This window comes from Perissodus microlepis, chromosome 23, assembly GCF_051167445.1.
Source record: "Perissodus microlepis isolate ML-2025 ecotype Zambia chromosome 23, ASM5116744v1, whole genome shotgun sequence".
Classification (NCBI taxonomy): Eukaryota; Metazoa; Chordata; class Actinopteri; order Cichliformes; family Cichlidae; genus Perissodus; species Perissodus microlepis.
Genome location: NC_140482.1, coordinates 13,440,926 through 13,467,793, shown reverse-complemented (window position 1 = coordinate 13,467,793; position 26,868 = coordinate 13,440,926). Strand labels below are relative to the sequence as shown.

At 40.5% G+C, this 26,868-nt stretch overlaps 2 protein-coding genes across 2 annotated transcripts in view; one reads left to right on the top strand and one right to left on the bottom strand.

Moving 5' to 3' along the window:
- Positions 1-67: 67 nt before the first annotated feature.
- On the bottom strand, positions 68-3,841 carry LOC146361028 (ATP synthase F(1) complex catalytic subunit beta, mitochondrial). Its single transcript, XM_084921662.1, has 10 exons — positions 3,691-3,841; positions 2,729-2,902; positions 2,449-2,623; positions 2,158-2,279; positions 1,894-2,078; positions 1,644-1,802; positions 1,334-1,456; positions 945-1,157; positions 659-860; positions 68-539 (listed from the first exon to the last, which is right to left on the bottom strand). Exons 1-10 carry the CDS (start codon positions 3,791-3,793, stop codon positions 442-444), a joined length of 1,554 nt encoding a protein of 517 aa, XP_084777788.1. The 5' UTR covers positions 3,794-3,841; the 3' UTR covers positions 68-441.
- A 12,891-nt stretch (positions 3,842-16,732) lies between these two features.
- Positions 16,733-26,868, top strand: part of LOC146361027 (uncharacterized) — a 33,806-nt gene continuing 23,670 nt past the window's right edge. The window contains exons 1-11 of the mRNA XM_084922148.1: positions 16,733-16,996; positions 17,128-17,285; positions 18,544-19,118; positions 21,477-21,497; positions 21,589-21,648; positions 24,291-24,344; positions 24,433-24,477; positions 24,667-24,693; positions 25,047-25,091; positions 25,203-25,247; positions 25,587-25,640. Coding sequence (XP_084778274.1) covers positions 17,135-17,285; positions 18,544-19,118; positions 21,477-21,497; positions 21,589-21,648; positions 24,291-24,344; positions 24,433-24,477; positions 24,667-24,693; positions 25,047-25,091; positions 25,203-25,247; positions 25,587-25,640 — 1,077 coding nt within the window. The 5' untranslated portion in view covers positions 16,733-16,996; positions 17,128-17,134. The remainder of the gene's footprint in view (positions 16,997-17,127; positions 17,286-18,543; positions 19,119-21,476; positions 21,498-21,588; positions 21,649-24,290; positions 24,345-24,432; positions 24,478-24,666; positions 24,694-25,046; positions 25,092-25,202; positions 25,248-25,586; positions 25,641-26,868) is intronic.

The window sequence follows — 26,868 nt, the reverse complement described above, 5'->3', positions numbered from 1 at the left end:
ATTTGTACATATAAATGTACAATTTCAGATCGTCTTGACTACTTTGACCAAGTAAACAACTGCAGAATGACAGAATCGTTCAACTGTTTTATTTCAGCATGTGACAAGCTGCAGCACAGTTGATAGCTTAACATAGCAGCTCCAGAATGCCATCTTCTGGTCAAAGTAGACAAGGACAGCCATTTCTTTAACTCCTTTACCCGCAACAAGATTTTCCACTACAAGTATAACCATTGAGAAAATATGTAGTTAACGATGAGTTTTATGTAAAGACTGTTTTATTCCATCTTTCACTGGAAACATTAAATAGAACTTTTTCAGGATGACAAGACAGGTACATTTGTATTTTGACATGTTTTACAAACCAAGTGCTCCTAACCACAGGGCCTCTCTGCTTCTACTCTTCTCTCTTCCCTTCAGTTAGGTTGTCTGTCTGGATGTTTATGAGTGCTCCTCAGCCAGTTTCTCAGCTTTCTGAACCACCTCCTCAATTGGACCGACCATGTAGAAGGCTTGCTCGGGCAGAGCATCATACTCACCTGAAATGAAATGAGAACAAAAAAAATCAATTAAATTATAAACAGAGCTGAGGAAGTTGAGGATCACAAGCCATAAAATTTTTTTTTTTTTTTTTAAAAAATGGACAATTCAAACTTGCCACCAAGGATGCTCTTGAAGCCCTTGATGGTTTCCTTGAGGGGCACCAGCTTGCCCAAGTGGCCAGTGAAGACCTCGGCCACTTGGAATGGCTGAGACAGGAAACGCTGGATCTTACGGGCACGAGCCACAGTGAGTTTATCCTCCTCAGACAACTCATCCATACCCAGGATGGCAATGATATCCTGTAGTGATTTGTAGTCCTACAGAAGAAGAAAGTAGCCTAGTTTGTTTGAAGCACTTACAGTTGTCATGTTAATTCTGATGGTACCAATAAAGCTGCAAACCTGAAGGATTTTCTGCACGCCACGAGCAACATCGTAGTGCTCGGCTCCGACAATGTTGGGGTCCATGATACGGGAAGTTGAGTCCAGGGGGTCGACAGCAGGGTAGATGCCCAGCTCAGCGATGGCACGGGACAACACGGTGGTGGCATCCAAGTGAGCGAAGGTGGTGGCGGGGGCAGGGTCAGTCAAATCATCAGCAGGCACGTAAATGGCCTGGAAACACAGGACTTGTTAGCATTTTTGGAAGTCCTAGGTTACCCTTTAGGTTGCCAAGCAACATATAAAACCAGGATTTATTCCTTACTGTCAGTAAGATAGTTTCCAGCTTATGTCAAAGTAAATAGATTTTTGATTTCTAAAATGCAGACTCAGCACTCCTCAAACCTCACCTGCACAGATGTGATTGAACCCTTCTTGGTGGTGGTGATTCTCTCCTGCATGGTACCCATGTCAGTGGCCAGAGTGGGCTGGTAACCCACAGCAGAGGGAATACGACCCAGCAGAGCAGACACCTGAGAGAGAGAAGGTGAAGTCATCAAGATTGCAGTTTGACAGAATCAGTGTATTTGAAGGAGGAAGAGGGGGAAAACAAAATAACTTTTGAAATGAGAATCTTTACATTGAATGTGTGGTGTAGCTAGAGCAGTTGTAAATCTTTATTTTTAAGGAAAGCTTTGGTTTAAATCAAGTTGCACAGACCTCAGAGCCAGCCTGTGTGAAGCGGAAGATGTTGTCAATGAAGAGCAGCACATCCTGACCCTCCTGGTCACGGAAATATTCAGCCACAGTCAATCCAGTCAGAGCAACTCTGGCACGGGCACCGGGGGGCTCGTTCATCTGTCCGTACACCAGCGCCACCTAGCATGGACAAGAGTTTGGTTAAATCAGACATTTTGAATGTGCTGTAATAAAAATGCATCTTTTTAAAGTTGCTTTCCACAGTCCTCACCTTGGAGGTGGTATCCTTCAGGTTGATCACACCAGACTCAATCATTTCATGGTACAAGTCATTTCCCTCACGGGTACGCTCTCCCACACCAGCAAACACAGAGTAACCACCATGGGCCTTGGCCACATTGTTGATCAGCTCCATGATCAATACAGTCTTGCCTACACCGGCACCACCGAACAGACCTGTCAAGTCAAGAAAACCAAGTTAGTTTATCACGCATCAAAGTCAAGACTGAGAAAACGTGCATGTTTGGGCTCATACCGATCTTTCCTCCCTTGGCATAGGGAGCCAGCAGGTCCACAACCTTAATGCCAGTAACCAGAATCTCCTGTTCCACACTCATGTCAGTGAATTCAGGAGCCTCTGCATGGATAGGTGCAGTCCTGGGAAGAAGGGAAAAAAAAGTAGATTAATGTAATCACTGAACACACCAGTTAACATTTAAAGCACAGCATCTATATGTCCTATTATAACAGGTTTTATTATTGCTTCAGACTGTGCATGTTTAAACCTCATACAAAAAACTGCAGGATATTTTCAAAGTGTACTTACTGTTTGGTGGAGATGGGACCCCTCTCATCAATAGGCTCCCCGATGACATTCATAATCCTGCCCAGGGTCTCGGGACCCACTGGAATTCTGATGGGGGCACCAGTGTCCAGAACCTTCTGTCCACGGACCAGACCCTCGGTACCATCCATAGCAATGGTACGCACTGTGTTCTCCCCTAAAAACAGAAAGTGATTTTGATGTGTCTGTTTAACCTAAGAAAGAGTTGCTAGTGGTATTGTAGGTAGGTAGGTAGGTGAAGAGTATAATCCAGCTGGCTCACCGAGATGCTGTGCCACCTCCAGGACTAGCCTGGATTCACGGCCTGCCACCTCCAGGGCATTGAGAATGGGAGGGAGACCCTCATCGAACTGGACATCGACAACGGCACCAATGACAGCCACAATGCGTCCGTTGGCGGTGCTGGCAGCGGCGGCAGGTGCGACATAGTCTCTACCTGGAACATGAACCACTGAGTGTCATACAGATGTGCTGCAGCTGTGACCTTGTTATGCTTTATGGCCGGAAGAAGCACCGAAAAGGGCTTCTATACTTGTGTGTGTCCGGCCGGTACATCTCAATGTCAAGTGGCTTAGGCTAATCTGCGAATAAGTTTTTAAACTGGAAAGTGAAACAGCAGTACTAAGCAGAATTCAGTAAAATTTCAGTTTATTTTATCAAGTGCAAATAAGCGAGTTCTCCCACTAAATAGCGTCAGCGCCAACAGTGACAGATGAATGGATAGCGATTCCGAGCTAGCATTGCTTATGCTGCATACTTGGCCACAAACTCAGTGACACAACTTTGTTTTTCCCTTTATAGTTTTGTTATTTTGGCACTGCATTACCTCCACACGTATCACAAAAGTGAACTGTGTTACCGACTGTCTAACACTGCTAATCTGCAACTACTAATGCTAACAGCAGTCTTCGACCGCCTCATGTCATTACAGAGGTCATTTCTAATAACACAAGAATAATACAGTCTGCTCATTTCACAATGCGAAGTAGCCATGAAAAGATCTGTTTGCACACATGTGTACCCATTTAATGTTTTGGAAACACTCCGGCTGATTTAAAATGTACATTTTAATATTAAGGCCTGCTAAGCCACCGGCAGGCAAGCCAGCGTGTTGCTAGCACCAGCTAAGTTTAGCATGGTCCCTGCCCTCTTCTGACAGCCACGTAAATGCGTCTGTTCTTTAAACAATCTTCTTTCCAGAAACAACGAGCATGCAGGACTCACGTGAAAGGACAGCTGGAGATCCAACAAGAGCCTTCAAGGGCTGGACTCCAGGCTTCAGAGCCTGCAAAGCCCCGGTGCAGCAGCGTCCCACAGCTCCTAACATTGTCAAAATGGCTGAAGGTGGAAAGAGACAGAGGAACTTCAGGCTTTATAACGTATGACCGCTTAGACGAACTGCGCCTGCGCACAACGTAAAACACGCCACAACGAGCATGCGTAGTAGTTAAGCACATGCAGTTGACATTGTGCCCTCGATAGAGCTGGCTTATTTGAACCAAATGACCGCCCAAACGAAATTTTATAATCCCAGTTATAATTCTTTGTTTTAGTTAATGTAGATGGTTTGGACATCTCAGTGGGGTAGCCAAATTAAATAAAAACCCTGATGAAACTCTAAATAACTAGTGTTATCCATGTAACCTATTTTTATTATAGGTCACTGACAGTGCCCTCATTAAAATGAGAAATAGTTGCCTCAGTTTGCCTCAAGACACTTCTACCGTGTTTACATTATAGCAACAGCCAGTAGACTTTACAGAATAGCCCTTTATTTTTATTGTACATGTAAATCGAAATTACCTTGCTAATGTTAAAGTTTCACAGCATAAATTGGAGAGTACTGTGCAATAATAGTAATAATAGTAGTAACAGTAATAGGGTTAGGGTTAATTCAACAATAATTGAATTGTGATTTTAGTTTTACTTAGATTTAGTTTGTTCCTGTCAAACCACTTTTTTAAATTTTGCACATTTATTGCCATTATCAATAAAATATTGACGACAATTTTGTTGTCCAGAACTGCTTTTAACAATGCAATTTAAAATATCCCATATTCCCTTTATATTGTTCAATATTTTACTATAATACTCCTTTTTTACATACATTATTGATCATTTGTTTTCCATTTTGATGGTGTGACTAAACTGTTCATCAGTGAAGTAGCAGCAGTTGTTGCTGAAAGTCATGTCCTTAAGAAACAGAAAATAAACAGCAAAGACTTGACTTGCATCCTGAAAAATGCATCTGACCTTTCATTTAATCAATCCGCTGTTTCTGAAATGATCAGTGGATGTCACAAAGCCATTTAGCATGACCATGATATACACTGCCAATGCCGTAAAAGCATACCTGGGTAGAAAAACGCACAGATGACTGCACACAGTGAGTGTCTACAGCCATCTGAGGCTCGGTCCTGTTTTGCGGCCATATTTCAGACAGTGGTTTTGAAAATCTTCTCAACTGATGGAATTATAAAAAGCAACATCTAATGGGGCCGAGTACAATAATTGAATCTGTAATGTGCCCTATAAATGCTAGAAATATGGTGTTTAACAAGATACTTACTATGGATGGCATTACATTGTCCTCCAGTAACACTTTGAGGAATCTTGGAATCTTGTTTTTGACCAGGATGCGTCTCTCAATTTTTAGATTTAAAAAAATGTAGGACTTGCATTTGCACAGTATCTCTAAAATCACTAACATCCTGACTCAGAGTGATGCTGAAAAGCTAGTTCATGCATCTATTAATTCTAGGGCAGACTGTTGTAATGCATTATTATTAGGCTCTCCAAAAAACTCTCTGAAAAGTTTATCCAGAATGGTGCAGTGAGATTACTGACAGAGTCTAGTAAGAGAGATTCTATTTCTCCAACATTGGCCCCCTGTTACATACAGAATCTCATTTAAATTTCTTCTCTATGAATACAGGATCTTAAATAATCAGCACCCATCGGATCTTAAAGACCTCATATTACTGTATCAGCCCATTATAGTGTTTAACCCTCCCTCAGACTGCAGGATTACTTGTTGTTAGAGTATAAAGTAGATTGGGAAGCAGAACCCCTCTTCTGTGGAACTAGCTCCCAACTTGGATTTGGGAGAAAAACACCCTCTCACCCTTTTAAGATTAGGCTTAAAACTTTCCTTTTTAGCAAAGCTTATAGTGAGGGCTGGATCGGATGACCTTGAATCCTTCTATAATAGGCCTAGGATGCTAGGGGCTTCCCATGATGCACCTTTTTCCACTCATTATCTGTTTATACACATATTTATTTCTGTCTCTCTGTAATTTGGCACTGTATAAATATAATTGAATTGTGTTTAATTTGATTCAGTTTGATTAAATTGTGATCCACCATGCCAAACTTGTCAGAGGATGAAACAAAGGTAGCGTTTCATCTGTGTTCGAATTGTACAATCTCTGTTTGTGCCTTATACAATTCAGACTGTTTGTTCACCCATGTTTCAATGAATTGCTACATTTAATTCCCATTTTGCTAACAAAATATAAAGACATAACAGATGGCTCAAGGCGTCTGCACAGGTCTATCAGTTTCTTAATCAATCAAAACAGAGAGAGAGAGAGAGAGAGAGAGAGAGATATTTCATATAGAAAGAGATTTCAAGAGAAATATTTTGAGTTAGTCTGCAGGATGAAACTGGGAAATTGTGAATTGTAATTCCACTAGATTTACAGTAGAGGGAGCTGCCGTACCAAAAGATATAGAATATGTGACTCATGTTCTTTGCTAGTGTATGCACTGTTGTTTGGGGTTTTTAGTGTATGAATATGTATAGAAAAGTCTGTTGTCTTTGTTTTATTACACTTTGCCTTTTCAGCAGCACATAGTTAACACTTTAACAAGCAGGAATGTCTGTGTGCTAATCTTATGCTCTGTATAGAACCATTCTAATCTTAAGTATGCTTTGTAATCAGATGTGATGTCTGATTTTGACTTTTGGCAAAACTGCAGGTGAGTCCAGTCAGCATGAAATAATCAAGTTTAGTGTTTGCTGATGCACTCGTGGTATTCTATTAGTTTTTTAAACAATTTTTTAAACACCTATAATTTGGGTTATTGCTTTAAGTGAAAAATTGGCATCCCTCCCCATGCCTGTAGATGACTATCTGACAACCAGCAGGCTCAGATAGAGCTCTACTAGTCTGAATTTGCCTGCAAAAACAGCACATGAGTTAAGCATCCTTTGCATGCCCCAAAGTAATGTCTGATGACTGATGACTGAGATTAGTTGCTAGGCTTTGTGGTTTGTGTTGCTGGATTGTTACAGGTAGAAGCTCGTTGAAAAAAACTATTTTAACATTTCTGCTGAAAAAGCTCCAATGTAGTTGGTGGAATAATACTGACGTCAGTTAGCAGCCTTTACTTAGTGTTAGACAGACTTTGAGTTTCTGTTACTGTAGCCACAGTGATCTGCTATATGAGTTCACAAGAGTGTGATACAAGAATCAACATGTTTATTCAAACAGTCAAATGCAGCAGAGGTCGATGTGGTTACCATTCAAGCACATAAGCTTAATGTGCAAATGTTAATCATTACGGAGTTATCTGTAGAATCTACTCTCTGTTTGAATCGACAAAAAGTAACCTTTGACCTTCTATGGGCAAACTGTATTTCCTATTTTTGATCATGAGATGATGGGAGCAGTTAGAATGCTCACAGTGGAAGTCGTGCTTGCATATGCAATTGACACCCCTTTCTCAACGAGAAGTTTGGGCTTGGGTGAGCCTGAGTGCTGAAGATATCTACCTATTCGGAACCATGGTAACAAGGTTCTGGCTGATCGGAGCTGGCTTGGCCATGACTTATCGAAGAATTAAGAAAGCGGAACCGGCTTATTTTGTCAGTCGTTTTCAAATGTCTTGAACTTTAACATTTAACATGCTAGCTGAGAGTCTGAGATCTAGGTTTTGGATTTTTGCAGTTTCTGCAAACATTGCATGGTCTGACCTTGTGGTGAATTTGCTGGAACATTCACTCCTGGAAAGACTGTGCGATTATGTTAGCATCCAGACTTCTGCTTTTATGGAAGTGCTCACACTTACTGATGATCAGTTAATCAGTTTCATTTGATTACCAGGACCTGGCTGCTGCTTTATCTCTCAGTTCCTGTAAAGGCATATTTAGGTCGATGTAGAACTGCAAAGAGTTCTGTGAAAACCTTTTACATGGCAACCAAAAGCCTGAGCTATTGACTCCACTGTGGTATAGCCCTCAGCTCTCCTTTACACCACACTGATGCGAGGGCTTGTTGGGACACATATGCGTGTTTTGTTGCTCCAAACAATCTTAAAAATACGTGATATGCATTGATGCGACAATCAAGAGCTTCGCATGTCATGCATCTGTGGTGCTGTAACTATCTGTTTAAAGATCATGCATTATCTTGTAAAAGCAGTGATTAAACTAAAGTCACCGGAAAGATGTCTGGAGGGGTTATGGAATTTCAAAGAGCTAAGTGGTTTCTTCCATAGTGTCATAAAAGAACGATCTGCCATACACTTCTTCCAATGAAGCTATTTGCTCATTAAAATTCAATTCTGTGTCACTGCATAAAAATACCATGCCCTGCTCTTTATTGATGCCCTTTAGTGGTGTCTGCATGTGCTCAGAGCATCACAGTACACTTTCAGATAGGATCATCTTTATTAATTTATTATCATGCTCTCAATGAATGTCAGTTAATTGTTGTGAAATTTAGAGTCATGGTGGGTGTTGCATTTAGAAAACCATCAACAAATAAAAGTTCATAGATGGAAAATGCAACCTGTTTTTAATAATACAAAAAAGTGAGAAAACAGAGCTCAAAAAAGTGTCATGAGAGTTTTGTGGATTTGCAGCTGTTTGTTTAGTTTTTCAGAAGGTTTTCTAAATTTTTTGGCCCTTCTTTTTTATTAGACGTATCATATTGAAATTCAGCGCTATGCTGCATCCTAGTTTTACCATATGGTGTGTGTTATGGAACAAAAAAAAGAGTCTATGCAACAGACGTTCCCTTGATTCATGTGAAATATCCAAAGCAGAAGCAGAAACGACAAAAGTAACTTCAAGAGTTTCTTGCTTTGCTTTATCAGCACTTGAAACTTGAAAGAAAGGGAGCCGAATAAGATTTAATAAGCGTTATCTTTGAAAGAGAGCATTTTTTTGTGACCGCTTACCTTTACCTAAATTCAGTAACAAAGGAGGCAATAACAACACCAAGTGTTTTTTTTTTTCTTTTCTTTTTCTTCTACTCAGGTGGTGCGAAGACTAAACCAGCAAAACCTTCGTGTACAGAAATTTTTTTATGGTTTACAGAAAACATTGTGATGCTGAGTAGAATATCAATCAATCAATCAATCAATCAATTTGATTGATTGATTGATAAACAACACCAGAATGCAATTATTTACAGATTTTTTAAACATTTTTAAATAGCAAGATCGACAGCGCACAGTGTGCTTTGAGGTAGGAGCCAAAAAGGGTGTAGTTTGTGTGTGTGAGCACCCGTGTGCACACCTGTGAGCATGGGCGCGCTTGTATTTAAAAGGTTCCTTCATGTAATGATCTGCTAGAGGGAGTGGGGGGCCATAACCCCGTCCTCCAGGGCATGAAGCAGGTATGGAGGAGAGCAAAACTCCAGACATCCAGAGACCCTCAGAACACAAGAGACCTAGGAAGACCAACAGAGGGGCAGCCGCGCCACTATCCCAGAAAGAGCTGAGGAGAGCCCCAGATGAGGGGTCACTCAGCAGCCGCGGAGCAGAAGCCAGGGGGGGTTGCAGTGATGTGCCCATGAGCTCCGCTGGCAGCCAGCTGTGCCAGAGTGACCGAGCCCCAGGCCGAGAGGCCGAGGGCACCCCACCCCCGAAGTGGCCCAAGCGAGCCCCAGCCACCAGGAGTGAGCTGGTGTGTACCTGGACGCCCATCCCCGGACACAAAGAACCACCAACGCACCGATGTCTGAGGGCATCTGCCGCTGGCAGGGGAAGTGGTGGGAGGAGATAGGCCTCCATACCTTGGAGGGCCTGAGATGTCCCTAGAGAGGTGACTTCTAATACCCAACCGGACATATTGACACAAACAAACAGGCACACACAGATACAAACATCCATTCCCACCCTCATGCTCTCATATGCAATTACTCAACACTCACCCAACGTGGAGACAGACATAAAGAGACACTGTACACACAGTCACATTCCCCAAGCGTACTCTAAGCCCCAGGTCTAGGTACCCTTGCCCCTGGAGGGGGAAACTGCACCCAGACCCAGGTAGTGTTACCCTTTTCCCTGGGGTGGAGAAAAGCAGACTGCCCTGACTCGGCAGCAGCAGGGAGGCCCCACTTTCCAGACCCCAATCAGACGGCCAACTCCTCCTCCTAGCCCCCCCGCTCCAACAGGCAGCAGAGAACGCGGGTGTGTGAAGACTCCAAACCTCCCTCCGCCCGCTCATATGTAGTGTTGATGCATGTGTGTTCTAAGGTGCATTTAAAACCCAGGAGAGCATGGAGCTACCTTCCAGAGAGCAGCAGGTAAGCGCATAGCCCCTCTTGATAGCCCTCAGTGTCTACGTGTATTTAAAATTGAGAGGTGGGCAACGACACCAGGGGTGAGGTTGTACACCCTGATGGTCTTTTGGATTCCGTGTAGCGTGCCCACCCCCAAGATCCTATATGTTTGTGTTATGAGAGTGTGAGTAATGTGAATGTCTAAATTGTGAGATAAAATTGAGGCACAGGCAGCCAGAAGGGGACAGAGGGGGGGATGCCTCCCCTGCACCCTGGTGACACACCTTTACCCTAAGGCCCTGCATGTGTGGGTGATTGTGGTGGAGGCAGCTGGAGATGGGGAGGGAAGGAAGGGAGGGGCAGGTGACCCCTCCCTGGGGCCAGCTCCCCCGCTGACCCCAGTAGGCACCCCCATACTCTGCAACCCGCCAGGGAAAGGGGGCCCAGGCCCATCCGGACCGGGGCCCAGTTCAGCAGCGCCGCCCAGCCCCACAGAGCCCAGTACAGCCCACCCGACCCCACCACAGAGAAAACTGCACCCACCCCGTCATCCACTCATCTTCCAGACTACACAAGACAATAGACGCCCAGGCTGAGATCTTCCTCCCCTTCTCCTATATCTCCCCCTCCTGCAGAGTGAGTTCCTGAAGAGAGGAGACCTCCTGCAAGATATAACAGCCTCCCCCACCAGTTGAAGAGCCCCCCAGGTGGCTTGATGCACTGGTGGCACCCTGCCCCAGGGCTGGGCCCCCATACACCCACCCGCCCACAACCCCGGCGACACACCAACCAGGACCCAAGCCCCCAAGGCCCAGCCAGGGCCCCAGCCCAGAGACGGAGCACCCCCAGAACCTCACGCCCGTAGCAGCCAGGCTACCAGGTCAGTAACCCACGTCCGTCAGCACAGACCCTCCCCTAGCCCCGCTGCACGCAGCCACGAGGAAACCGTCACCTAAGAGCCAACAGAGCCCTTAATAGGCCATGACCGCAACCCCGGGTTGAGCCCTCCAAGGAAGATGCTCCTGGGAAATCCCCTGACGCCCCAAGCCTGTCCCTACCCCGACACCAATCACAACAGCGAAGGTGGGACCAAACTATGACCCCCCCACTCCCACTAGGTGATGGAGCTGATCAAAGGAGCCCAGAGCAATTGATCTGATGTGGTGGCAGAGGCTGTATCAAGACTAATGTAATCTAATAGATAATTTTTATATTGGTTAGAATTAAGATTATTTTTATTTTTCCAGTTCACGAGGACTGTTTTCTTGGCTATGCATAGGGCAGTGAAAACCATATGGGCTATATTCTTTTCTGTAGTGACATTATCTAAGCTGCCCAACAAACACACTAAAGGGGAAGTTGGAATGTTACATTTCAGACACTTCCATAAGTCTTCACATATCTCGCCCTAAAACTTCTGAACTGGTGGACAGAACCAAAGAGCGTGGATATAATTGTCCGGTGAATTGGTTTGGCAGTGTGAGCAGTTGTTGGTAGACGTAAAGCCCATCTTAAACAGCCGATGACCTGTATAGTGTACTCTATGTAGTATTTTGTATTGAATTAATTGAAGACTGGGATTTCTAATTAAATGAAAGGTTTTTAAGCATATCTGAGACCAGAAGTTTCGGTCTAAGTTAACTGATAAATCCGCTTCCCATTTTGCAATAGGAAGTGATATTGATTCATCTGTTTTAGAAAGCATTCTGTATATTTTGGAAAGTAATTTTGGGGTTTTAAGAGTAAGAAATTGTGCCACACTTAGTGGTGTTTGTAGTTCAACTTGACCCGGTTTAAATTTCTTTTTTACTATGGATTTAATTTGTTGATATTCTAAAAATCTTTTCTTGTTGATCCCATATTGTGTAACTAGTCTGTCAAATGAAATAAATTCTGTTCCTTCTAATATATGTTCTAAGTATTTGATTCCTTTACCACTCCAATCTGGAAAGTTTATCATATTATTGTTTTGTAATATGTCAGGGTTGTTCCAGATAGGTGTACGTTTGCATGGGATTAATGAAGACTCCGTCAATTTTAGAAACTCCCGCCATGCTGTCAGAGAAGAGCTGATGCTGACGCTTTTGAAGCATTCATGTCGGTAACACCATCGCGTGTCCGCTTGTTTATGTTCCACATAAACCTTTCACAATAAAGCTCAAGATCCTGTTGAGACTTTTCAAAATAAACGGAATCACATGAAAGAGCAGATTATTTACGGATGAGAAGTAAAAAAGTACGGAGCCCCGCAGGGGACATTGGAGAAAAAAAAATTAAGATGGACTTTTGCGAGATCTCGCAAAAGTTTTGTGAGATCTCGCAAAACTAACTCGGGACATCGCAAAACTTTTGCGAGATCTCGCAAAACAAACTCGCGATCTCGCAAAACTTTTGAATTCCAACAATGGCGGCAGCTACTTAGTTGTAATATTACTCTTTCTGGGTCACAAAATACACTTTTAAGATATTTTGAGGCGGGAATGTAGTTGTGTAAACGTCAAGACATCACATATTTGCAAAAGTGCTCCGACGTTTTCGGAGATGTATGAAACTTTTGCGAGATCTCGCAAAAGTTTTGCGAGCTCCCAAGTTTGTTTTGCGAGATCCCGAGTTAGTTTTGCGAGATCTCGCAAAACTTTTGCGAGATCTCACAAAAGTCCATCTTAATTTCTTTTTCTCCCATGTCCCCTGCGGGGCTTCGTAAAAAAGAGCCACCAGGTGCTAAAAAATAAACCTTAGACTCAAACGTTAGAACAGGCTTTTCCCCGCAGCACGCTGTGTAATAAATACTCACAAAGAAAACGGCGGCTGTTACAACTTATGTCTAAAAATGTATCGTTTCATGCATCGGTTAAAACACTCGACTCCAGGTACATGACGCGCAGCTGTAAACACTTCCCGCAAGTCGAGCTGCCCGAGAGTCACAGAATTTACAGAAAATGTTATATTTGGTCATATTGCACAGCCCTAGTCTGAAATCTCTAGATTATTGCAAAGTGCTTGTTCTACATCTAGCCAAGGTTCATCTAAGAGGGTATGTTTTAGCCATCCTGAGATAAATTGAAGCCTGTTGGCTAAGAAGTAGTGCTGAAAGTTAGGTAGTTCTAATCCTCCTTTATCCTTGGTCTTTTGTAGTGTTTTTAAGCTTATACGTGGGGGTTTATCTTTCCAAAGGAATTTGGACATATATGAATCTAGAGATCTGAACCAATCTTGTGGCGGTTTAGTTGGGATCATTGAGAATAAATCATTTATTTTTGGTAAGACCATCATTTTTATAGCGGCAACCCTTCCCATGAGTGATATGGGTAGACATTTCCATCTAGCCAGATCGCCTTCTACCTTCTTTAAAAGTGGGATATGGTTTAATTTAGTTAGATCTGCAAGCTTGGGAGAAACATTAATACCTAAATATTTTATATTTCCCGATTGCAGTGGTGTAGAAGAAGATTTATGGAAGGAGCAATTAATCGGAAGGACTGTAGATTTTGACCAGTTAATTGAGTAATCTGATATTCTGGCAAAAGAGTTTATCAATTCAATCACCCCAGAGATATTGGTTTGTGAGTTTTGGAGAAAAAGTAACACATCATCCGCATAAAGGCTGATTTTATGTTCCACGTTCTTGCATTTTATGCCCTCAATTACTGAATTCTGTCTAATTGCTGCTGCTAGTGGTTCAATAAAAATTGCAAACAGTGAAGGGGAAAGTGGGCATCCCTGCCTGGTGCCCCTCAGGAGACAGAAGCTGGAGGATGTTTGGTCATTTGTTTTGACACAAGCTGTTGGGGAATTGTATAATATTTTTTATCCAGTTAATGAAAGAGGATCCAAAACCAAATTTGTGTAAAATTGCAAATAGAAATTTCCAGTTAACTCTGTCAAATGCTTTTTCTGCATCTAAAGAAAATATTGTAGTTTCGATGTTTTTACTGTATGAGTAGTCTATCAAATTAAGTAATCAAAGTAGTATTTGTTGATGAGTGAATACCTTTTATGAAACCAGTTTGGTCAGGATGAATTAAGAGGGCGGTTATTTTCTCTAGTCTCTTTGAGAGAGATTTGCAGATTATTTTAAGGTCTACATTTATAAGGCTATTGGACGATAGCTTGAGGGATATACAGGGTCTTTGCCTGGTTTTAGCAGGAGATTAATGTTTGCAGAATTCATATTTGATGGAAGTCTGCCCTTTTCTTTGATTTCCAACAACGTTCTGTAAAAAACTGGTGCTAGAATCGTCCAGAATTCTTTGTAGAATTCTGCAGGAAAGCCGTCTGGACCCGAAGCCTTATTATTGGGCATACTTATCAGGGCTTCCTGGAGTTCACCTGGCGTCAGTGGTGAATCCATTGCCATTGCTTGAGTGTCTAATAATTTTGGAACAGTTATGTTGTCCAAAAACTGATCAATTTCTTTTTTAGATGGGTTTATTTGTGGTGAATACAACGCTTTATAGAAATCCCTGAAAATGTTGTTTTTTTGTTTTGGGTCATATACTGTGTTCCCAGATGAATCTTGAACAGCACATATAGTTGTTTTTTCTTTCTTTATTTTAACTGGTTTGCTAGAAATTGACCGGATTTATTACCATGTTCACAATTTTGTAAGCGTAGTCTTTGTACTAAGAATTTTTTTTTTAATCAATTATCTCATTTAATTATAGTTTTGTTTTGCGTAATTTGTTCAATGTTTCCTGATCTTGGTGTGACACGTAGGCTTCTTCTAGGGATTTGATGTTTTTTTTCTAATTCCTGAATATTTTTGTTTTTGAGAAAGAAATTATTTTACCTCTCATCACAGCTTTCCCTGCTTCCCATAGAACAGATGCTGAAGTTCCGGGAGTGTCATTATAGTCTAAATATAGAGTCCATTCTTTTTAAAAATATTTAATTAAATCTCCAGTTTTTACTTGGCGTAGTGTTATTCTTGTGCATTAGTTTTAAAGATACAGGAGCATGATCGCTGACAGCTATAGGGTGAATCTCAGTGTCTGAAATGTCACTCAGCAGTGAGCTGCTCACCAAAAAATAATCCAGACGAGAGTAGGAGTGATGAACATGTGAGAAAAAAGTATATTCCTTACTGTTGGGGTGAAGGGAGCGCCATGCATCGCAAAGGCCAAAGTCGCTCATATACTGTTTGATTATATTTGTGGACTGCCAATTACGCTGAGTTCCTGCTGTATTGAGCCTATCCATTTCTTCATTTAGTCCAAGTGTTATTCCAGTTTCTGAGTTATGGGAGTCTGGTTCAAGTTATATGGTTAAAGCCTGGGAATACAAAACTCCTCTGATCCAGTACTGCACAGATATTATAATATATTTCAGGAGCTATGAAACTTTTCTTTGGAACTGAAAAGGATTCATGTGGGTCCAAATTAGACCTACTGGTTCTGAACAATATAAATAAATGAATATTGCAAATTCCATCCAGATGTACTCTCAGAAATATATTACACTAGTATTTACCTGTAGAGACTAAATTGGTCTGTAAATATTCTTATTAGTTTACTTAGTTCGGAGTATTGTAAATGTCAGGAAATCAAGTCAAAGGAAAAACAGATAACTGCTCTGGGTGTTTTCATAGGTGGATTCTGGTAACTTCTTTTGCACGGTGTGTTACCTTAAGAGATTCCCTTCCTGAACTTTTCCAGTTTTTTGGATTATTGTGAAGTTGAGCCCATGAGAACACACTAATTTAAAAACAGCTATACTGATTGCAATAACACTGCATCAAATGACTTTGGTCATTTGAACGGGGCTGCTTGCACTGGTTAACCTACAGAAAATGACCATGGAGTGATTGTTCCCTTGGCTTGATGGAGACTTCCAGCTTTATTTTCTTTTACTCTTACTATTCCTTTTAGCCACAAATAGGTTCTAAAAATCCAATATACATTAGCGGTATATTCAGACAGGAAAAACAATGAGCTAAATGTTTACCTCTGTTAATGGTGGGGTCCAAAATCTGAGCCAAAAGGCTGGACTTACAATTATCAGGTAAACACAAATATGAATAAATATTAAAATGCTCAAAGTGTAGCCTAAATAAATACTACTGGCTTAGATGGAAGGCTAATAACATATACAGCAGGGGGTCAATGGGACATTTTTAGATGAGCTTCTGTCATCCATCTATAAACTGTAATGTGTTCACAGTGGCTCCAAGAGGCAAAATAGTTACCTGAAATAACTAACCTGAAAAAAGGGCTTTACCTTCAATGGTCCAGTCATATTGACAGTTAGATAATAGAGTAACACCAGTGGAGAGGCTACAGCTCAGGAGGTAGAGCAGGTCAACTACCAATCAGAAGGGTGGTGGTTTAAGCTCTGGGTACTCGAATCTGGATGACCAAGTATCCTTGGGCAAGGATGTAACACAAAAAAGCACTTAGGTGTATAAAAAGTGCTTGGATGAGTGAGGCATCTTGTATATTGAAAAACTAGATAGATTGACCATTTTCTCACCAGACATATTATAATATCGTTATCTTTATGTCCTAAATTGCCCTACTGCCACAAAACACACTGAAAACATGGATAAATACTCACTTGGAACCCAACCAGCAATTACAAAAAAATGAGCTTAGAGGGAAAGGTTACTGGTTGCTCGGTCATGTCTTTCTAGAATGTCTGTAACTGCCTCTCTACCCCACCCACACTCTCACCCAAAGGGAGCGATCATCAGAAAAAGGGCCGGACTTCTCTTCATTTAATGCAAGCTTGGGGATGGCTTGAATTTATGGGAGTCCCATGAGAGCCAGAATAAAGGTTTGGGGCTTTTCACTGCTGCTTCAGCTTCTGGTGTGACTATATGCTGCCTGCTGCATCTGGAGACTCTGCAACAACTTCTGCAACAGGCCAATAAACATGACGTACAGGACATGGAATCAAACTTACTCTGACTGAAGAAATTCTTATTTGTCCTATTTTAAACCTTTTCCTGAATTTCACTGCCAGGAGAGCTACAGAGTACAGAGCACACGTTCTTAAGGAGTCAGCAACACTGCAAGGTATGCATGCTTGATGGCTGAGTCTTAAACATTTATGCTTGTTAAAGCTTGTTCTGTGAGTGTGTACAGGGTTTTGTGCGCAGTATTCAAATGCATCTCTTTTTTAATCGTTTTGCCTTTACCCCTGTTAGAGAAGTCATGGTCCTCTGCATGCACTGGCTCCTGCTGCTGTGGGGACTTCAGGGTCTGTTGGCACAGGACTATGAAGAGGGCGATGAAGAACCAGCGGTAACCCCCAAGAAGAAGAACAAAGTATATTCTTCAAACTTCATACCTCAAAATGGCAAATGTAAGTTTTTGGTTTCAAGCATTTCTAAGAAAACCAGAGTCTACTCTAATTTGGAGGAAGTGGTGTGGAATTTGTTCAGGTAAGGAAACAGTACAGCTACATGTGTAAAAAGTAGAACATGATATTCAACGAGGACATCGCTGCAGGATGCAATCCACTTGGATTGATCGTATCTCTGAGGCTTCTCAGAATCATCCATCTCCCTCATGACCATTCAGTGCTCTGTTACCCAAATGTTTTATTCGCTCAGAGTCCTGTTTCCCCAGGCACATTCTCTCTGTGACATATTCCCGTGAAGATTAATGTGATTTATCCTCAGCCTGTATTAGATCTGTGACCTCCTTCCACCAAGGTTAGCACAGCAAGTTGAGTTACTTTTATTTTCTTTTTAAAATGACATGTCACATTCACAAAGTCATCACACTTTTCTGGAAAAGCGATCGGCCTATAACAGTCAATAAATCACCTTTCCCCCCTCTCAAGGACAGTCTGATAAAAATGTCACCCCTAGTAATGAAATTTGTTTGACTGTGATCAGTGGGGTCTTTGCATTTGGCTGGGTATGAAATCATTAAAATGAAAATTTCCAGCCAACAAATACAGGAAAATTCATTGTATCCAGAGGTTTGCTGTGAAGCTTAACAGCTGTCCTCTAACAGTGAAATGCAACATGTGCTTCGTTTGCTAAATACTTGCTTGGTCCTTTACGCTCTGCATTTTAAATGTTAAACATTAGTTGATGTCACTCATTGGTTCGGAGTCTCATTCAACTTAGAATTTTGGCCATCGCTGTCATGCTGTTTGAAAATGCAATTGTGAGGATTGAGGGGAGAATCTGACTGAGAAACTGAGAGATGCTCATGGTCATTAACCTGTCAGTCACATGATATCCATGCTTTATAGCATATCCTACTATCCAGGACACCACCATTACCTACTGTGAAAAACAGTGTTATCACCTTTTTGTCAGTTTTAACAATTACTCTAAGTGTAGATGTATTTTATAATTTAATGCTCAACTGTTGTTATATACATGTATATATAACATAATGTAATATGTTAAACATAATATAATGTAATGCGATTCGATTCTGACCTGAGGCCCTTTGCTACGTGTCGTCTCTGCTCTCTTGTCTTGTTTTCTCCTGCCTCTTCACTAATAGCTTCATTAATATTTAAAAGCTGAGAGATTTCAGTTTAAGGCAGCTGATATTTTTGCTATTGCATGTTTCATAAAGCCTAACTCCTCTCTTTGCAGCGCTTGTTGATGAGGACTGCAGTTTGGAGATAGCTTTTCTTATCGATAGCTCAGAGAGCGCCAAGGACAACCATGCCCAGGAAAAGCGCTTTGCCTTAGACTTGATGGACCGGCTGCAGGGCCTGCGGCTGCAGACTGGACGGGGGTTGAGTTCCCGTGCAGCCCTCCTTCAGTACAGCAGTCACGTCATCATAGAGCAGACTTTCAAACAGTGGCGAGGCACAGAAGACTTTAAGACCCGAATTTCTCCAATTGTGTACATTGGCCACGGCACCTACACCACCTATGCCATCACTAACTTGACCCGCATCTACTCAGAAGAGTCAGATACCAGCAGCGTAAAGGTGTCCATTCTGCTCTTTGATGGCATCTCTCACCCAAGGAATCCAGACATATTTTCAGCTGTGGCTGATGCCAAGAACCAGGGTGTCCGTTTCTTTGCCATAGGAATCACGCCTGAAGCCAACGAGCTGGCTAATAAAGCACAGCTGCAGCTAATTGCTAACTCTCCAGCTTCCCGCTACCTTCACAACCTGCAGGACAGAAACGTTGTGGAAAAAGTTATTAAAGAAATTGTGAGTAAAAACAACATTTAGTTTTTGCTTGTTTTGGATTGTATGCTACACTATAGCAAACAAAGTAGATTCCAGACTGGCTTATTAGCTTTTTATGGTACACCGCAATAAAAAAAAAAATTTGCCCCCTTCTTGATTTTTTAGTCTTTGGCATTTGTCACACTTACATGTTTCAGATAATCAAACAAATTTTAATATTAAAAAAGATAACCAGAGTAAACACAAAATGATGATTTAAGTTATTAAGCTGTAATGCTGCCCAAGCCTTCCTATGAGACAAGCCTTTATGTGTTTTTCTGACTTGGACTTTTCCCATGGATACCATTTTTGTCCAGGCTCTTTCTTCCTGACCTTAACTGAGGAAAGTGAAGCTTGCATTTCTTTAGATGTTGTTGTTTAAGGAGCTTGGAAAGAAAAGCGTCTGGACTTATTTAAGTTTCTTGAAGACGTTTCACCTCTCATCCGAGAAGCTTCATGAGTTCGTAGAGCAATTGGTGGAGAGTCCCAGATTTTAAGCCCTATGGGAGTGTCCCCCAAGAGGGTCATGCACCCCACTGATCGTCTACCTAGTCACACGAGCCAAGGTGTGAAAATGGGTGTGGGTCAGTGGGTTCACCCGAAACCTTGGCTTGGATTGTGACCCACACCATTTTCACACCTTGGCTTGTGTGATTAGGTAGAGGATCAATAGGGGGTCCATGACCCTCCTTAGACTTCGATGACCTTGATGACTGAGAACCTTCACAGACATTTAGATGTTGTTCTGGGTTCCTTTGTGACCTGTTGTATTAGTTATTGAGGCACTTTTGGACCACTGTTTCTAGTTTTCTCCATTTGTGGATAATGGCTCTTCATGTGGGTCAGTAGAGTCCAAAGTTTTTCCAGACTCTGTTCTTGACATTGTTTTTCAACAGTTTTTTTTTTTTGTTGTTTTTTTTTTTAAAGAAAGAGTCATGATGTGTTAGTTTCTGAGATCATTTAGCATAGTTCATTTTGTCAAACAGGTTCTTTTTAAGTGATTTCAGGATTTATCGAGTATGGCATTAATCAAGCCTGGGCATGCCTAGTGAAAATGAACTAAGCTTTGGATTCCCCCCCCTTAAATAATCATTAAAGAACCACATTTTGCTTTTTCTCATACTAAAATGTGTTTAACCTGATGCAACATTTCATTTTTTGCTTTTTGGGGGTTTGACAAATACGCACTAACGCTAAGAAATCATGCAGGGTGCAATTAATTTTTCATGGCACAAAAATATAAATTGCCCAATTATAGTTTTCTAAATACATTTTCATTTAAGCACCATGGAAGAAAAGCCTACGCTCATGCATGTTCAGACTTACACGTTATCATTCTGAACTGGCTAGAAACCATATACCTACGGCTCTTACACTGCTTGTGAAATTGCATGTATGTTTGATATTTGCCTGTTTCCAGAGGGGAAAAGAATTATGACAGATAAAATCTTCAAAAAGCCATTACACAGACAGATGCTTTCCAAATCAAATGTCTTTAGTATCTCAAGGCACTGAATAAGCACTTCCACTGCTGCTGCCATTGTTACCACCCACTGCTTTGATTTCTTGCCTTATTGCATCCCCTATGTACACCTGCTACCGGCTGCCATGGTAATAGATCTGCTGTCATTAGCAATAAAACTCGGTAGAGAAACGTGATGAAACTAAGAAACATTTTATGTTGACTTAAGTTAGGTAAGTTAACTTTTATAAGTATTTCTGCCAAGACAATTGGAGCATGTGTTGCTCTGAAACATTCTCCAGACATGCTTCCAGGCTACTGGCAGCAACATGTGCTTCACATTATAACTCTTTGTGGGAAAATTGGGTGCAGTAAATACAGCAACACAGCAAACCCATGCAAGCATGCTTCATCATTCAACAAGCCCCTCAAATGCCACTCAGGCTTCAAACTTAAGCTTTACTGTTGACACAGGTGGTACACATGACAAAGGAAAATCTTTATGGAAAACTTGCACCAAGGTTCCCAGAACACTGGATCTGACAGACTGAATTCTCATGGCATGCAACAGCCCAGCAGCATCTACACTCACGACTTTCATCTCATTGCCTTGTACAGTCAGCATCTGTATGTCATAATCATGTAGTCCTGTCCCAGCTGAGAACTTGTCTTTTATCTTTAGTTCTCATTGAACAGCAACACTCAGGTCCTCTAATAACAGATGTGTCTTTAGATGTGTCTTTTGAAGCCAGAATACTGAGAATATTGTCTTACCTTCAATTTTGAGCTACTCTGTTGAATTGTATATATGTAAAAAAAAAAAAAAAAAAAAAAAAAGGTTACAACATCTTGATATTGTTCTGTTTCTTCCATCACAGACAGCTGTGGCTGATGAAGGGGTAAGTCTTGAGCCTCGTGTTTTTCCAGACATATTTTGTTATATATGCCCCTGTATGGTCCATCTCATTCTTCTTCTCTTGTTTTTTGAAGTGCCCCCTGCAGAGCAAATGTGCATGTGAGAAGGGTGAGAGGGGACCCAGTGGACCTGCTGTGAGTATGCCAACGTCTATGGAGCAGAAAAGTGTCCAATATTCAAAAATTACTAAATAAAGTATGTAATATGTAATTAGATAAATAAAATTGGGTAACATTGCTTTTTTTCTTATGTAACAACACAAGGACAAGAACTGCATTTTACATATAAATAAAAGATAAATATTGAATTTAATTTTACAGAGTTGCTCAAAACCAGGTGTGACCTCTATAAAAACAAGGATCTTGAATGTTCACTAGTCTGTAGCATTCAGATATTTGTTAACACAAAGCAGGAGACTCATCATCAGTAACCTTAAAAAAGCAATCATTGTTCTGCATCAATCTGGAAAGAGTTATATGGCCATTTTCAAATAACTTGTAGTCCATCATTGTACAGTGAGCAAGATTATTGAGAGCAGAAAATATTCACAAATTCCCAAATTTCACCCAAATGTTAAATATTGCAGTGCTCAAAGAAATTACTAAAAAAAAAGCCCAAGAGCTACTTTTCAGACTTTACAGACCTCAGTTAGCATGTTTAATTTTAAAGTTGTTGCCAGTACAGTTAAAAAATTGACTGAGCTATTAAAATTACATATACTGGCTCATATATATATATGTGTATATATATATATATATATATATATATATATATATATATATATATACACACACACACACACACACATATATATATATATATATATATATACACACATATATATATATATATATACACACACACACACACATATATATATATATATATATATATATATATATATATATATATACATGTGTTTGGATGGATGCCCTTTAGTAAGTCAAATCTGAACCAGATGCTTCCTGTATCATTCTGATGCATATTTGACCAAACTTGTTTTCATAGTTCATTTACATTGGTTGGTTTCCTGATAGAGACCCTGTTTTTAATCATAGTTTCAATAAGGCTGAGGTCAGAGCTTTGGGATGCCCACTCCAAAAAGTTAATAGTTTGCTTTATCTTGCTTGTGTTATCTATTCAAAAATCAGTTTTGATGTGGGTTTGGGAACATTGTCATGTTGGAACACCCAAATATGTCCACGTTTTAACTGTTTACCTGATGATTTTAGATGAAGTTAAAGAGTTTGGAGTTGGTCCTCTTCATTATTTACTTTTTGTAATGTACCAGTATCGCTGGCAACAGAAAAGCCCCAGAGGCTAGAGGCTACTAGACAGTTGGTACAGTGTTCTAAGTTTTGAGCCTCACTCACCGAAAGCCTCCAAACATACCAGGGTTGGGGTTGTCACTCACTATAGAGCTCTGTTTAACAGAAGCAAATAACTGCAGCATTTGAATTCTAAATATCTTCCTCAGAGAAATGCAATTTAGAAGAAGTTAAACAGCTCGAGTACACTGCTAAACAGCCTTTCTTCAGTTACATTTTTAGCTTTAGTCATTAGAAAATTGTATTTTCTGCTTTTCCAGATCAAAAAATAAAAAATTGGAATGACATTTAAGAAACGCCACTATGTAAGAATTTCTGTAGTATAAAGTTATGAAATTATATTTAATAAAAATGAGCTAAACTGTAATGATTGCTCCTAAATAATGTTATAAAAATCACCTCATTTATCAATTTTCAATTGTTATCATTTATTTTACAGTCATAATCCATACTTTTCTACTGTGCTGAAAAGACAGTGACCCCAAAACTGGCTTTCTTGATAACAAGCACAGCACAGATAACAACTCAGTATCTATGCCAAAAGACTACTTGCACATTTTTGGAGGGAGTTTAGTAAATCTTATGGTTTCAAACAACCCTGAAGCAGTTAGAGTACAATCCTCTAGCGACTTTTTCAGAAATGATCTAAATGTACATGAGAAATCTGTAGAATCACATCTGTTAAAGCAACCCGTGAACTTCGGATTGTGTGAGGACACATCTCAGCAGATACAATGTCACAATGAAAGACCTCCTTTGCCTGCCAAAGCCATGTCGTGACAAGAGGATATCTTTTATTGTGGCGAGAAGGTCAGCTTCAATTAGACACAGCAGTTTTTCTTTGATGTATTTTCACAGGATGAGAACAGCGTAATTACCCTCTCAAACCTAATGCTCCAAAACCAAAGCTGTGTCTATCTGCACACACTGACGGAAACACTGTATGAAGACAGACACACACAAGAAGGCGTATACTTACAATGCAAGAACATGCATAGTTCACAACACAAAAACAGCAAAAACAACCAGACGGTTGTCCGGCTACGGACTTACACTCGCATGCAGACCACGTCTCTTTTGTCTCATCTGCTCCCAGACTCAGCAGCTGTGATGAACTGGAAACATGTTTCTGTTAAACAAAAAGAGCTGTTATACTGTGCATTGCAGAACAGCAATAGGAAGAAGGAAGGCTATTTTATTGGCCTTCGCTTCCACTGACAGCTGTTCAACATGCTGAAGGGTCTCCTGCAAGAGATGGCATGGGCCAGACTTAAAGGTGTATTGCTAGGTAGTTACAGTAAAATATAGTTATTCACTATCTGTACTGGGAATAAAGTTAATTAAATAAGATTTTACATATTTATTTTATACAAAGTATTAACAAACAGAAATGTTACTCTGTCGATGATTATGTATCTTTAACCTTGCTACAATGTTTTTCTCTACAGGGCAAGAAGGGTCGTCCTGGAGAGGATGGAAGCCCTGGCCCAAAAGGACAAAAGGTGCAGACTATTTATTTTACACAGTTAAAGCACATGCAAACAACGTGGGCTGCCTTTCCTTTTTAAACTAAAATTCCCTTTTTCACAGGGTGAGAGTGGGCTCGGTGGACTTCCAGGTCGAATTGGAGCAGAGGTGAGCTTAAATCAAGTTGGTAAGGTCAAGGCTAAGTCAAGACTGACAAATTCAGTGTGAAAGCCTTAACATCGCTCTTCCATAAATCATTGTTGTAGAATGAGAAGTATGAAGTATTTTTTTGTTAACTGTATGGCAGCGCTTTTCTCTTTGTCTTTCTCCTCCTGACGTGATGTTTTGTACACACAGGGAAAACCAGGATACAAAGGGGAGAAGGTAATGTATAGATTCTAGTCTCTCTTTATGTCTCTCTCTCTGTCTTCATGGTTATGCAAACTTCCCCATGCTTGTGGGAAACTACAGAATTATATCCTCCGTACATGATATAATACAGTAATACTGGAAATGTGATGCAGTTCAGTTTTGTTTCAGTTTTACAACTTTGTTCAACTATCTTTGATGTCAATCTTGTGTTTACATATTTCCCAGTGTACAATAATAAAGTTATCCTTGGGAATTACACTCTGTGTCATAAATGTGTCATAGAAAAAACATGGGATAAAAGTCCTAAATTATGCATAATGATGCTATACTAAAGAACTCACCTAACACTTTTTATTCTATCACAGGGAGAGAGGGGGGAGTGTGGCACACCTGGAATTAAGGGAGACAGAGTATGTTGCAATTTGAATGCTGTGAAACAAATCTTATATGTGTTCAAATATTACAAAGTTGCTAAAGCATTGCTTGTGAATATGAAGCTTAACAGATATCATTTATTACAGGGTCCTGAAGGACCAGTTGGACCAAGAGGAAATCGTGGACTTCAGGTAAATTTTAATTTTATTTCTCTTGGTACCAAATGAACTGTCAAAACATCCAACAATGCACTTAAGAATGATAAAAAAGAGGACAAATTTGTATCATTAAATTGTATAATTTTTTTTTAATAGTGACTGTTAGTGGTAGGTACACATCAACAGGTGTAGCCTATCCATACAGCCTTAGAATGTTGTTGTTAAGGTCAGTAGGACATCAGGACAGTATTTTTATTTCAAAGATGTCGGTCTATGTTATCCATAATTAATTTACATTAACTTAATGTACTACTTCAGTCTACTACTTACTTATATATAAGTGTGTCACTCACACACTCATTTAACTTTTAGGGCTTATCCGGCCCACCTGGTGATACTGGACCTGAAGGTGTGATGGGCAAAAAAGTAAGTACTCCTCTGTCTCAATGAAGCCAATTGCAGTGGTTGACATGTTTGAAGCTTCCATCTAAAATACTGATAGTATGTAGTGTAGTGTAGCCTCGGTTCACATAATGGGTAGAGATTTGTTTGCTTTTACTTTCTTTTCATCTTTTTTACCCACTACCTGTTTGCAATATTATTGGCAATTTTTTGCCAACATCATCAGTTTTAAACAATTTAATTTAATTTAATTTATATTTCACCAAATCTCAACAACATTTATGCAAAGTGCTTTATATTGTAAGGTAAAGACCCTACAATAATACTGAGAAAACTACCCCTATGAGCAATCATTTGGCAAAAGTGGGAAGGAAAAACTCCCTTTTAACAGGAAGAAACCTCCGGCAGAGCCAGGCTCAGGGAAGGGGAGCCATCTGCCGTGTCCAGCTGGAAGTGGGGAGAAGGGGGCAGGACAAAAGACATATTGTTGAAGAGAGCCAGACTTTAATAATAACTAATTATTAAATACAAAGTGGTGTATCAACATATAGAGGGTTAAAAGAGGTGAGTAAAGGTGAGTAAAGTAAAACAATCATTACATCAGAGAAAGCCTCCAGCAGTCTAGGACTATTGCACCGTAACTAAAGGAGGATCTGATCCAGCCCTGACTATAAGCTTTATCAAAAGCGTAGATGAGAGTACTTGAATTAAGAAGTTTGAATGGGTGGGTAAGTTGTATAAAATGCTTTGAGTTCTCAGACAGAGTAGAAAAGCGCTATGTAAGAATCAGTCCATTTACCATTTACCTCACCTTATCCAGCCCTAACTAAGCTTGATTACAAAGGAAATTTTTAAGCCTTATTCTAAAGGTAAACAGGCTGTCTCATGGGAGTTTGGCCCACAGAAGAGAGATGCTAGACTTAACAGGGAGCCAGTGAAGGGAAACCAATATAGGAGAAATAGGCTCTCTCTTTCCAGTCCCTGTAAGTACTTTTACTGCAGCATTTAGGATCAACTGAGGGCTTTTCAATGAATTGTTAGGATATTCTGATAGTCCAGCCTACATTCAATGTATTAACTTGTTTTTCAGGTGATTGGCTATTCAGAGTAAGTATCTGGTTAGTGTTGATGCAACCCCACTTTGGTTAATACATCTCCAAATGGATACAGTAGATTTAAGTCATTTTAAGGTGGCTGGATTTAAAGTCACACAATTCATGTGAAATAATGGGTTAATGTGTTTTATTTATTG

Bases quoted from the DNA above. Each gene is read 5' to 3' on its own strand.
- LOC146361028 (XM_084921662.1), bottom strand. From the start codon at position 3,793: ATGTTAGGAGCTGTGGGACGCTGCTGCACCGGGGCTTTGCAGGCTCTG. The intron at 1,158-1,333 runs GTGAGGTTTGAG...CTGTGTTTCCAG, and splicing joins GTTCAATCACATCTGTGCAG to GCCATTTACGTGCCTGCTGA. The intron at 861-944 runs GTTTGCAGCTTT...CTTCTTCTGTAG, and splicing joins GCGTGCAGAAAATCCTTCAG to GACTACAAATCACTACAGGA.